The sequence below is a fragment of the Austrofundulus limnaeus genome, unplaced genomic scaffold (genome assembly GCF_001266775.1).
Source record: "Austrofundulus limnaeus strain Quisiro unplaced genomic scaffold, Austrofundulus_limnaeus-1.0 Scaffold36, whole genome shotgun sequence".
In the NCBI taxonomy this organism is placed as follows: Eukaryota; Metazoa; Chordata; class Actinopteri; order Cyprinodontiformes; family Rivulidae; genus Austrofundulus; species Austrofundulus limnaeus.
In genome coordinates this window covers 1,513,820-1,524,402 of record NW_013952438.1, presented here as the reverse complement: position 1 = coordinate 1,524,402, position 10,583 = coordinate 1,513,820, and the positions used below count along the sequence as shown (strand labels likewise).

Genomic DNA, 10,583 nt, shown 5'->3' with positions numbered 1-10,583 from the left:
TTGTAATACTATAAATGTAATATTTGTTGTCTGTCATTGTAGCTGGGATAATTTTACTTATTAAAGCTCATAATCTTACCACTTGAAACATCACTAGTCCTGAAGCTGCTGGTAGACATCACGGTTGGAATTATCAAAGGTTTTTGACACCTGAGAGACACCGTAGCAACTCCTTTGTGTTTGGAAGCGGTGGGTGGGGGTGGGGGGAGGACCAGGGAGGATGATTCAACCACTCAACCACTAGATGTCGCTGAAAACAACAAATCCTACACACTGTGCCTTTAACAGAGTAGTCTTTCAGAAGCTTTTGGCAGTTCATACTTTATTTCTGAGTGCTTTTCTTCTTTTTTTCCTCAGCACAACTACTCATATATTTTTTCTATAATTGCAATCGTTTTCATATATGTACAGTACTACCTTGTGTGACCAGCAGCCATTAAAATGACTAAAAAGCTCTTTTATAAGCGCATAAATGTGCATTCAGCAAAAGAGAAACATTTAACAAGCATGTTGCATTTTCACACGTGTGCACTTTTCACTGTTTTGAAAAACTGTCACATTAAAAAACCTGTAATTTCAGATCTTCTGGCCCTCAATAAGGAACATCTTCATTCCCGTGTTTCTCAACTGCTGGCTGGCTAAATGTGCTTTGGAGAACATGATTGTGAGTGGAAGCCGTAAACTTAATTGTGTTTAGTAATGACCTGTTTTAGGCATCATCTTAATGACTGGGTAAGAGAATCACAATTTCCTCTATTTTTTATGAATAAACACAAAGAGCAGCATCTTCTCTCCATTTGGTTCTGCTAGTGTGTGCGCTCACAGAAAGGTGTGCTGTTAGAAACGATTTGCTCTTTTGCTAGCATTTGTTTTCTCAAACTCTTTTTGTGCTGAAATGCTGCAGAACAGATGTTCTTTTTTAAACGCAAAGTATTTTTATTAACTGTAAAAGGTGAGTTTAATGAGTTCAAACCTGTGTATTATTGACTTTTTCACCCTCTGAATGTAATCTGTGTTGGTCTTTCTGGTGCAGAACGACGTCCACAGAGCAATTCAGAGGACGAACTCGGCCATGTTCAACCAGGTCCTCATTCTCATCTGCACCCTGCTCTGCCTTGTCTTCACCGGGTGAGGCTGACTTTTCAAGCATCATTGTAAAACCGTTCTTTATTATCGATTTCTGGAGACATTTAATCTATCTGTGTGTTGTTGCATACAAACAAATGTGCATCTAGTACAGAAATTATACAGAATTGAGAAGGAAACTTAGTGATGATGTTTGTGCACTCACATGTGAATCCAGGTGAACTTGTATAATCTGAGACTGTCATTTCATTGCAAGGACAATTAGGCACAAAAGGATGTGATATTTCTCAGCAAACACTTTTCTGATATTATAATAATAAGAAGCTAATGTTATGAGTCTAAGTGGTGAGACTTTTTCTAAGTTTCTCAAGAAATCAATAACAAACACGAGTCCAATTACTAAAGATCTGTTTCCATATTTCCTGTACCGTTAATCACTTCCTGTTATATTCAGGCAACTATTAAGATGCTGTTAATACAAAGGGGCATTAATGAAGTTAAATGTTGCTGTAATGATGCACAAACTGTCAATGTTTGAGGGATAAAATTACACAATGACATTTTAATGGATTGTTTTGAGTACAAATTTAATGTCTGTAACCGACAAAACAAAAAGGCTGTGGTCAGAGACCATCACCTGTTTACGTTGATGTCATTATTTTGTTTAAAACAGCACATGTGGGATTCAGCATCTGGAGCGAGCAGGTAAGCACCTCTCCCTCTTCAACTCCTTCTACTTCTGCATCGTCACCTTCTCCACGGTGGGCTTCGGAGACGTGACTCCCCGCATATGGCCCTCCCAGCTGCTGGTGGTCATCATGATCTGCGTCGCCCTAGTGGTGCTTCCTCTCCAGGTAGGACGACGCTCAGGTCATCTTTTGGAAACTCCCCCCGCCCCCTTTCTTTCACGACGTAGTCTGCCGTGTGTCAGTTCGAGGAGCTGATCTACTTGTGGATGGAGAGACAGAAGTCTGGAGGGAACTACAGCCGCCACAGAGCTCAGACGGAGAAACACGTCGTTCTGTGTGTCAGCGCGCTCAAAATTGACCTGCTCATGGATTTTCTTAATGAGTTTTACGCACACCCCAGACTGCAGGTATAAAAAAAATAAATAAAAAAGCACCCACGTGCATTCTTATTTAACACATTTTGCTGCAGATTCTAACTGGGATCTTGTTTCATTTTCAAGGACTACTATGTGGTGATCTTGTGCCCAACTGAAATGGACCTGCAGGTGCGAAGGGTGCTGCAGATCCCTCTGTGGTCTCAGAGAGTCATCTATCTGCAGGGGTCTGTCCTCAAAGATCAGGACCTTCTGAGAGCTAAGTATGTGAAACTTAAAAACAGCCTCATTTCTTTTTTTACAGCTCCAATTCGGACAAAGTTGAGATGTTGTAAGAAATGGACATAAAAACAGAATTTAATGATTTGTAAACCTCAGTGACACCGTATTTTTTTCACAATCAAACTGATGTAAGAAATTGTACCATTTTTAGGGAAAACAGTTAATATTGAATTTTCTGGTAGCAGCACTTCTCAAAAATATCACCAGTGAGAAGAATCTCTTCTTTTAACAAGCTTCTGTAAACACGTATATTGAGGAGAGCTGTTTCTGGTGTTTTTGGAAGGAATCATGTCCCATTTATGTCTGATGTAGGATTTTAGCTGTTCAGCAGTCTTGGGTCTTCTTTGCCAGATTTTCTGATTTCTGATGCATTGAATGTTCTTGATTTCAACAGAATCAGACCTGTTTTTAATGAAGTGTCACATGAAGGTCCAAAGATCATTGGCATATACTAGATTTTCAGTCCTGTCCAGTCGGACACAAATATTTCTACAGATTCTTTTCATATTACGAATTATATTATTTTATTTTATTAAACATTATTTGCTATTATGTACTTCAGATTGTGGTTGATTCAAAATCTTTTCAAACTTCCATTGAGAACAATTGTTCTGAAATTCTTCACTGTTTTAGATGCATTTTTTCAAAAACAAGTCGACCTCAGAGATTCAGCCTCTTTAAGCTACTTTTTTGTACCCGGTCCTCTGACTCGTTGCTAATCAGCCTAATTAGCTGCCAAATGCTCCTCAGGCTGTTTCTCATTCATATCACTTGCTTTTACTTTTTTTGTTGTTGCCCATACCTCTTAAGCCCCATGCCCCCGGTTCCAGGGTCAAACAGCATTTTGGGTTTTCTATTTCTTTGATAGATAATAAGTTAACAGAAATTAAAAGAAATAGGGGAAAATGTTGTTTTGCCCTCAGCACCAGAAGATATATATATATATATATATACACACACACACAGTATATGTACAGTATATTTATATATATGGTGACAGGCATTTCTTCTAGGGTTTTAGTTTGGATTTGGTACTTCACAAAAAGACCTGCACAAAGTTAACATATTAAGTGTAAAGTTGAGAAACTGTGATTTAAATGTGCATGAATATTAAAGAGACTAATGGATTAACCTTTCTGACCTGGCAAACGGGAGATCTTTTCATATATTCATGAGGTTTTTTTTTTCTTCTTTTGATTTCTTTTCTTCCCTTTGATTGCTGCTTTTCAGCGTCGACTGCTTGTGGAATGGATCGGTGCAGGACAGAGAAATTAACTGGTAGGCAGAGATGTGATTACTGTGAACAGATTTAATTTGTTGTCCCATTTCTGCCACTTATCAGATGCTTATTAAAACCTGCAAAAGGCACATGCTCAGCAGCTTTGATCAAGATTTTAATCTCAGCTCATTATTGTATGTACTTCTGCTAGGATCTGTGGAGGTATTTATTTTTTGCTCACTGTCTTAAAAAGTGGGCAGTCATGTAACTGCATGTGTAACTTTATTTGTCTGTTAGCAAAATATCAAACCACTTGATGGATTTAAACAAAACTCTCAGAAAATGAATCTTGAATGTACATCTACAGCCGATTAACTTTTAAAATGAATCCATTATAAGGTGGCTGCCACAGCTAATTGATCTTAACAAACACATAAATGGACATAACTTGATATATTTTACAGATATTAAAGTTAAGTTTGGTTTGGTAGTAGCTGAGATTCATAGACATCACACAACACAGATCACACAAGATCTTTGTTTAAAACGTTGGCATGTAGGGTAGCTAATTGTTTATTTCAATGTAAAGAAATGTTTTTGTGTTTATTTGTATGTGCTCTTTCTGTTAGGGCATTGATCTTCTGGGTGGACAGGAAGGCTCCAGTCTGGGCCATTCAAGTGAGTCAAAACCAAATTAAGAGAAATACAAAATAATAAAGGAATAGTTGCACAATCTGAATATGTGTTTTGACCCATCTTTAATCTAAAGCATAAATGTTTAAACCAATTATTGAAAAGAAAACACTTCATATTTTTTACTATTTAAATGTTTCTGATATGCTGTAGGCTGTTGTAAGGTATTTACATGTTATGTTTATTGTTTTCCTGTTTGTTCAGGTAATTGTGGCCATTATCAGCTTCCTGGAGACAATGTTACTCATGTATCTGAGCTACAAGGTGAGAATAAGTTATAAAATGTAAAAACAAAAACAAACAAAAAAAAACCGTAATGTTCCATCATGATTAATGCATTCTGTACAACTCAAGCATGCAGCATTAGACTGTCAGTCTATAAGTGGTATAATTAAGCAAAGTCATTTGTCACAGCAACAATAAGAATCAAGGATTGGTTGAGGTGAGGAAGTGAGTGGTTGGTGAAGGATACATACAGTACTATATATACTGTATATACAGGTATGTGTGTGTGTTTGTGTGGGTGTGTGTGTTGATAGGGCAGCACAGTGTTAAGAGCTGTCATCTCTCGGTGAGAGGGTCATAAGATCACCTCCCGACCTGGGGTCTTTCTGTGCCGAGTTTCATCTGGGTACTCCAGTTTCCTCCCACAAATGTTAGGTTGATGGATGGATGGATGGATGGACGGATGGATGGATGGATGGATGGATGGATGGATGGATGGATGGATGGATGGATGGATGGATGGATGGATGGATNATATTGCACAGATCACCTATATATTTTGTAATAACTTTTTAGAAAATAAACTTGTCAAAACATATTTTACTTTATAAAATGTCATTTTAACTATTTATTAAAGGAGATGCATCTAGTAAATAACTGCTTCTCTGGAATTAGTTAGCTGAAATTGAATTGACTTTTTAGAATATAAAACCTCTTTCACTCTATTTTTAAGACCATTTTATTTCTGTTGCTTTGACATGAATGAATCCATCGACAGTAATGCTCCTTTAAGCTGAATGCAGGTCAACATATACACAGGGCTAAAAAAATGATCCTTTTAGTCAACTCAAAACCGAACTCAAGCAATAATTTGGTTGTTACTACAGATCATTTCACTCAGTTTAGCTCTTTCTGTAGGGGTTTCATGAGTTCTATGATTTTCTTGATATTACAGACGTGTGTCAGTTGTTTCAAAGATTTGTACAGGGAATTATTATTTTAAAATAAGTGCTTTGATGAAAATTGGTTATGTAACTACGCTGTATATGTTCACCAGGGTTTTAATAGAGCAATTAGAAAGAAAAGACTGGGTGTGTGGCGCTCTTGCATCCTTCATCTGGCACCGTTTCAAATCCTCCCACACTTGTTTTGCATTCGGCACTCCTCTGGCTGTGTTAATCGTATGCAAAAAACAGGTCCACGTTCACACAACATTCAGCGTTTCAGGTTGCTTGAATGTCTCATGATAACGCAGGCAGTACTTAATGGAATAATGGATCAAATTACGTTAAATTCTTACAGCTCAGAGGTCCTTTCTATTAATTCTGTGGTGTCTTGGTGTGATTCTTTCCCTCTGTTATTATAAATGACTTGTTCAACTTTTTTCAATGTTGTGACTCTGCTGCAGAATGGATGACGCTGAGGCTTGTTTCATCCTGAGCAGTCGTAACGAGGTGGATCGAATGGCTGCGGTAAGACGAAGAGCAATTAATGCACCCCGTTGTAATTTTTTTCTATTTTAATTGTTCTTTTAATGCCATCCATAAAAAAACACACCCATGAAATGTGCAATGTTTTGTTTTCTTTTTTTGTCCCAGGATCATCAGACCATCTTGAGAGCTTGGGCTGTGAAAGACTTTGCTCCAAACTGTCCTCTTTATGTCCAAATACTTAAACCTGAAAATAAGTTCCATGTTAAATTTGCTGGTAAGAGTTTTAAAACAGTATAATTCTTGTTAGCACCCTGACCATCACTTTAATAATAACCTAACTGTATAATTTTTAAATATTTGAATTAAATGAATCACGTGATGTCCTGGATGTGGAAGCTGTTAGCAGGTTTTGTTGGAGTTGTGCTCCTCTTCATCAGGGGTCATCAGCTTCATCAGCTCTGAGGCCTTTCTTGTTTGCTGTGGACAGTTTTGGCAGATGAGGTCAGGCAGAAGTCCTCATGAACTATGATGTTTGCAGATGAGCTTGTAGCACGTAGCAGGTAGAGGTAGTGTTTGCTCCAAAGAGAAGCAGAAGAAGAGTTAGTTGAAGAAAGACAGAATTCATAGACAAGTGAACCTGTAAAGAGAAGAGGTGTTGAAAGTGTGTGAGGTTACAACCATCTAAAGTATGGGCTTCAAATTAATTTTCTCTGAAGGCCACGTGAGCATTATGGTTGTCTTCAAAGGGTCAGTTGTAATTAACTTCGACATGTTTAATTTGGGTAAACACAAAATGTCACGTTCCTCATCTCATTGCTATGGCTGCTTAGCACCACTAAAAATCAATAACTGAGCTCTACATGGTATGTTGTGCATAGTAACAGCTTTTAAACATGTCCTCTTATAAACACTGAACAGTAACATGTGCGTGACTGACTAAATGGGAAATAAATAATACAGAAATACTGTTAAAAGTACTGTAAAAGTTGAAGAGTTTTACTCACTTGTGAGTTGTAGTGAGCAGCTGCCATCTTGAATTCTGAACTCTCCCACTTTCCGACAGGGAATTACCACTGGAGTGGGCAGTTCCAGTTTAAATTTATGATTCTAAGTGGGAAAGTCCCACTTCCCAATACAACACTGCCAAACAGCTGGTGAAAATACAGAGAAATTCAGATTTTGTATAGTAAATTTTCCCAGCTGCTGGCTACTTTTGAACTCTGTGCAACACCACGTAGTGGTGAGATGCCATCATTTTGTGGCTAAAATAATCAACGTGCATTATTGGAGATGTAGTTTATGGTCAATGCTTTCATTAAAGATTCATGTGCTTTTTTTCAAGACATTAAAACACCTTTGACACTTTTGCGAGCCACATAAAATGCTTTGTTCAAGTTTGGCCCACAAGCCTCGAGTTTCAATCGTGTTCTAAAGCCACAGGCAGTTTGCTATGAGGTGAAGAAGAGAGTGCAGACCACAGACTAGGTAGACCTCTAGATGTGAACCTGGAAGTTGAAGAGGAACTGGACAAACTTTTCCTGTTCCCATACAAGCTTTTAGTCTTGACTCCTCTGTGTAAATAAACAAGACAGTGCTGTTGCTGCTTATAAAATTTAAAAAATAACACCTTTGATAGTTTTCAGGTGTTGACTCTTGTTAACTATTGTTGATTTTTTTTTCTTTTGGGACAGTGTGCAATTAAAACATAATTTGATGCATTGCACCAAATTTAGCCCAAGGCTAATAATTTTCATCTGTAGTCCCATCAAACAGTAAAAACAACAGCATCCAACAGTAAAATAGAAATAGGAGAGGGAAAAAAAGAAAAAGAAAAAGAATATAAAATAAAACATTTTGCAATTAAAAAATACATAAAACACCCCACCCCACTCTCCAAACATAAAATCATGCCCACCTCCACCCCACCCTCCAACCAGAAGCAGAATAAAAAAAAGAAAATAACAGAAAAATGAAAACAATACAAAATAAAACATTTTACAATCAACAATAAAAATACATAAACACCCCACCCCACTCTCCAAACACAATAAAAAAGTTATGTCACTAGACATTCAACAAAAACCCCACAACTCCCCCAAACCAAACGCAAACTCTAAAATCGATTACCCAGTGCAATTTAATGATTGCAACATTGGGTAGATCTAAGATACTTTTTAAGATTATTCTTAAAACTAATAAAAGAACTGCAAGTTTTCACGTGATCGGTAGCAGCATTCCACTGAGCGATGGCTTTAACCGACAAAGCTGCTTGACCAAAGGCTGAGCGTCGAGCAGGAACTTCACAGTTCTGCCTGGATGTTCTAGTTAAGTGCAAAGAAACAGCTGAACGATAACAAATAAATTTTTGCAAACAGATTGGTGCTAAACTGTTTAAAATTTTATACTGCATACTGTTTCCATATTTGAAAAAAACTCTGAAATTTTCAAAAGAAAGCAAGTTATTTTTGTTGCTCTGAATAGTAAAATTATACCCAAGCCAGTATCACACTGACAGTATAAGCTTGAGTAAATCCAGTGGTTTCATGTAATCAAGATAATAAAAAAACTAAATGTATACTATTATTTATTTGCTTTTATTTTAAAGACAAATATGAAGTCTTTATTATTTTTGCTGCCTACAGTAACATATTTTTTATTAATAATGATTAATTTATAGGTTTGATTGTATTTTTACTGTAGTAGAAAATGTACAAAGTTCCACTTTGCACTGACTCTGGTTCCAAGAAAATAACATGGCAGTTTCCGTAAAATAAAAGACTCGCTGACAGAATGGAGACAAGTGTCAAAGAGAAGATTGTATTGAGACAGTGGCACTAGCAAAAAAGACAGGATAACATTGTGACCAAAAAAGGACAGGATGAGGAATGAGTGGTTTGGATGTGGATAGAAGAGGGATACTGGACAGATGGCATTGAATATGGAGAAGGTTCATGAATGAAGTAAAAAAAAAAAAAAGACGAGTGACAGAGGAAGGTTCAAGGAAATAATCTGCTCTGATCACCTGATATTTTTAATGTTATGGAGTTTCTGTTGTTTTTAAAAACACATTTTTGGCTTTCAAGTTAACTAAAATTCACAAATTTACCTTTTTATGGTAACAAAAAAAACTTGTGTTTGATAGTAAACCAAGCTGGATTTGTTTCATTTGAAACATTTTGCCATCAGCATTTTCAATATATTTTAAATGGAAATTATTCACTCTTCCTGTTCTGAGATGTAACTTTTAACTTCTTGTTCATTTTCAGATCAGGTTGTGTGTGAGGAGGAGTTCAAGTACGCCATGTTAGCTCTGAACTGCGTGTGCCCCGCCACTTCCACTTTGGTTACGCTCCTGGTGCACACCTCCCGTGGACGGTCAGTCGTCTTGCAACCCACGGAAGCATTTTGATTTCCAGCCCCCACTCCATGTCCCCTACCTAACCAGCCACCCACCCAGTGTGACTGCAAAGTTCAGATCCCGTCGCGTGGTCATACCAGCTGATTTGTAAAAAGAAACCAACGGACAGGCACAGGAAGTTATAAAGAAAAAAAGCCAAAGCACAGACGAAAGTCTTAGTTTATTGTGGAACGCCACGGGAAGTGAAGAGAGTGCAGCAAAAAAAAATGGAGAACATGTGGCACGCTAAATAGATTTTTTTTTCCTCACTCCCTTTTTAAAAGCATGAATTCTCTATAAAACAGTTTTAAAAGCTCTGTGGTGGTAAATGATTTTTCCCAGCATGCAAACAGACAAGTCATGTCAGTGGCTGAGGCAATCAACCACCCACATCTAAGGGTGAGGAGGGGGGGTTATATGTACAGTAGATACTGTATATCTTCATATCCATATCAGTATATATCACAATAGGCTTGTCAGAGTGGGACATCCAAGTTATTATCCATAAGTATCGATAACTGCTAAAAGACAAGTATGCAAACCACTTTCTCTGTATTATTCTGGGCATCTCTAGTAGCTCATTCAACTCCATTAAGTGCTTGAATGATAATTGTTATTACCGGAATTCATTACAAAGACTGTAATAAAGCCAAGAAGATTGACTGAGAAAGACAGAATAATCTGTGTTCTTTCATTAAAAGACCCAGTGTGACCCTGAAAGTCTAAAAAGATGTTTTTTTTAAGGAAGGCTTCTTTTTCTTTCCAAATAATGATTGGCTTTTATCGCTAATAGACGTTACTGGTGTTAAAAGCAGGGTTTCATTGTTTCGTGCTTGCCAAGACTGCATGAATCAGTCCAGCTAAAGCTATTATATTTTAAGGATATTTGGTTTTACCGTATTTTTTTTCCTTTCTTTTTTTTATATTTCCTCACTGCAGAGAAGGACAACAGTCTCCGGAACAGTGGCAGAGGATGTATGGATGTTGCTCCGGCAACGAGGTCTACCACATTCGGCTGTGTGACAGCAAGTTCTTCGGAGAGTATAATGGCAAAAGCTTTACTTACGCCTCTTTTCATGCTCACAAGAAGTGAGTTGACAAGATCGCCAAGTCGTTTTCCTCAAATGTTCACAAGTTGAGGTTTTGCTGATTTGTATTGCCCACAGTGACAATAATGTTCTCATC

General features: G+C 37.4%; 1 protein-coding gene and 1 long non-coding RNA gene across 3 annotated transcripts in view; both read left to right on the top strand.

Annotated features, from left to right (window-relative positions):
* kcnt1a (potassium sodium-activated channel subfamily T member 1a) overlaps positions 1-10,583 on the top strand; it is a 46,991-nt gene that overhangs the window by 20,107 nt on the left and 16,301 nt on the right. For both annotated transcript variants that reach the window (XM_014006542.1, XM_014006544.1), the window contains 9 exons: positions 581-664; positions 1,034-1,128; positions 1,760-1,940; positions 2,018-2,182; positions 2,276-2,412; positions 5,977-6,040; positions 6,167-6,275; positions 9,268-9,376; positions 10,338-10,487. In XM_014006542.1, coding sequence (XP_013861996.1) covers positions 581-664; positions 1,034-1,128; positions 1,760-1,940; positions 2,018-2,182; positions 2,276-2,412; positions 5,977-6,040; positions 6,167-6,275; positions 9,268-9,376; positions 10,338-10,487 — 1,094 coding nt within the window. The remainder of the gene's footprint in view (positions 1-580; positions 665-1,033; positions 1,129-1,759; positions 1,941-2,017; positions 2,183-2,275; positions 2,413-5,976; positions 6,041-6,166; positions 6,276-9,267; positions 9,377-10,337; positions 10,488-10,583) is intronic.
* On the top strand, positions 3,598-4,621 carry LOC106516273 (uncharacterized). The gene is made up of 3 exons (XR_001310082.1): positions 3,598-3,709; positions 4,280-4,328; positions 4,548-4,621. It is a non-coding gene; the product is annotated as an uncharacterized LOC106516273 (long non-coding RNA).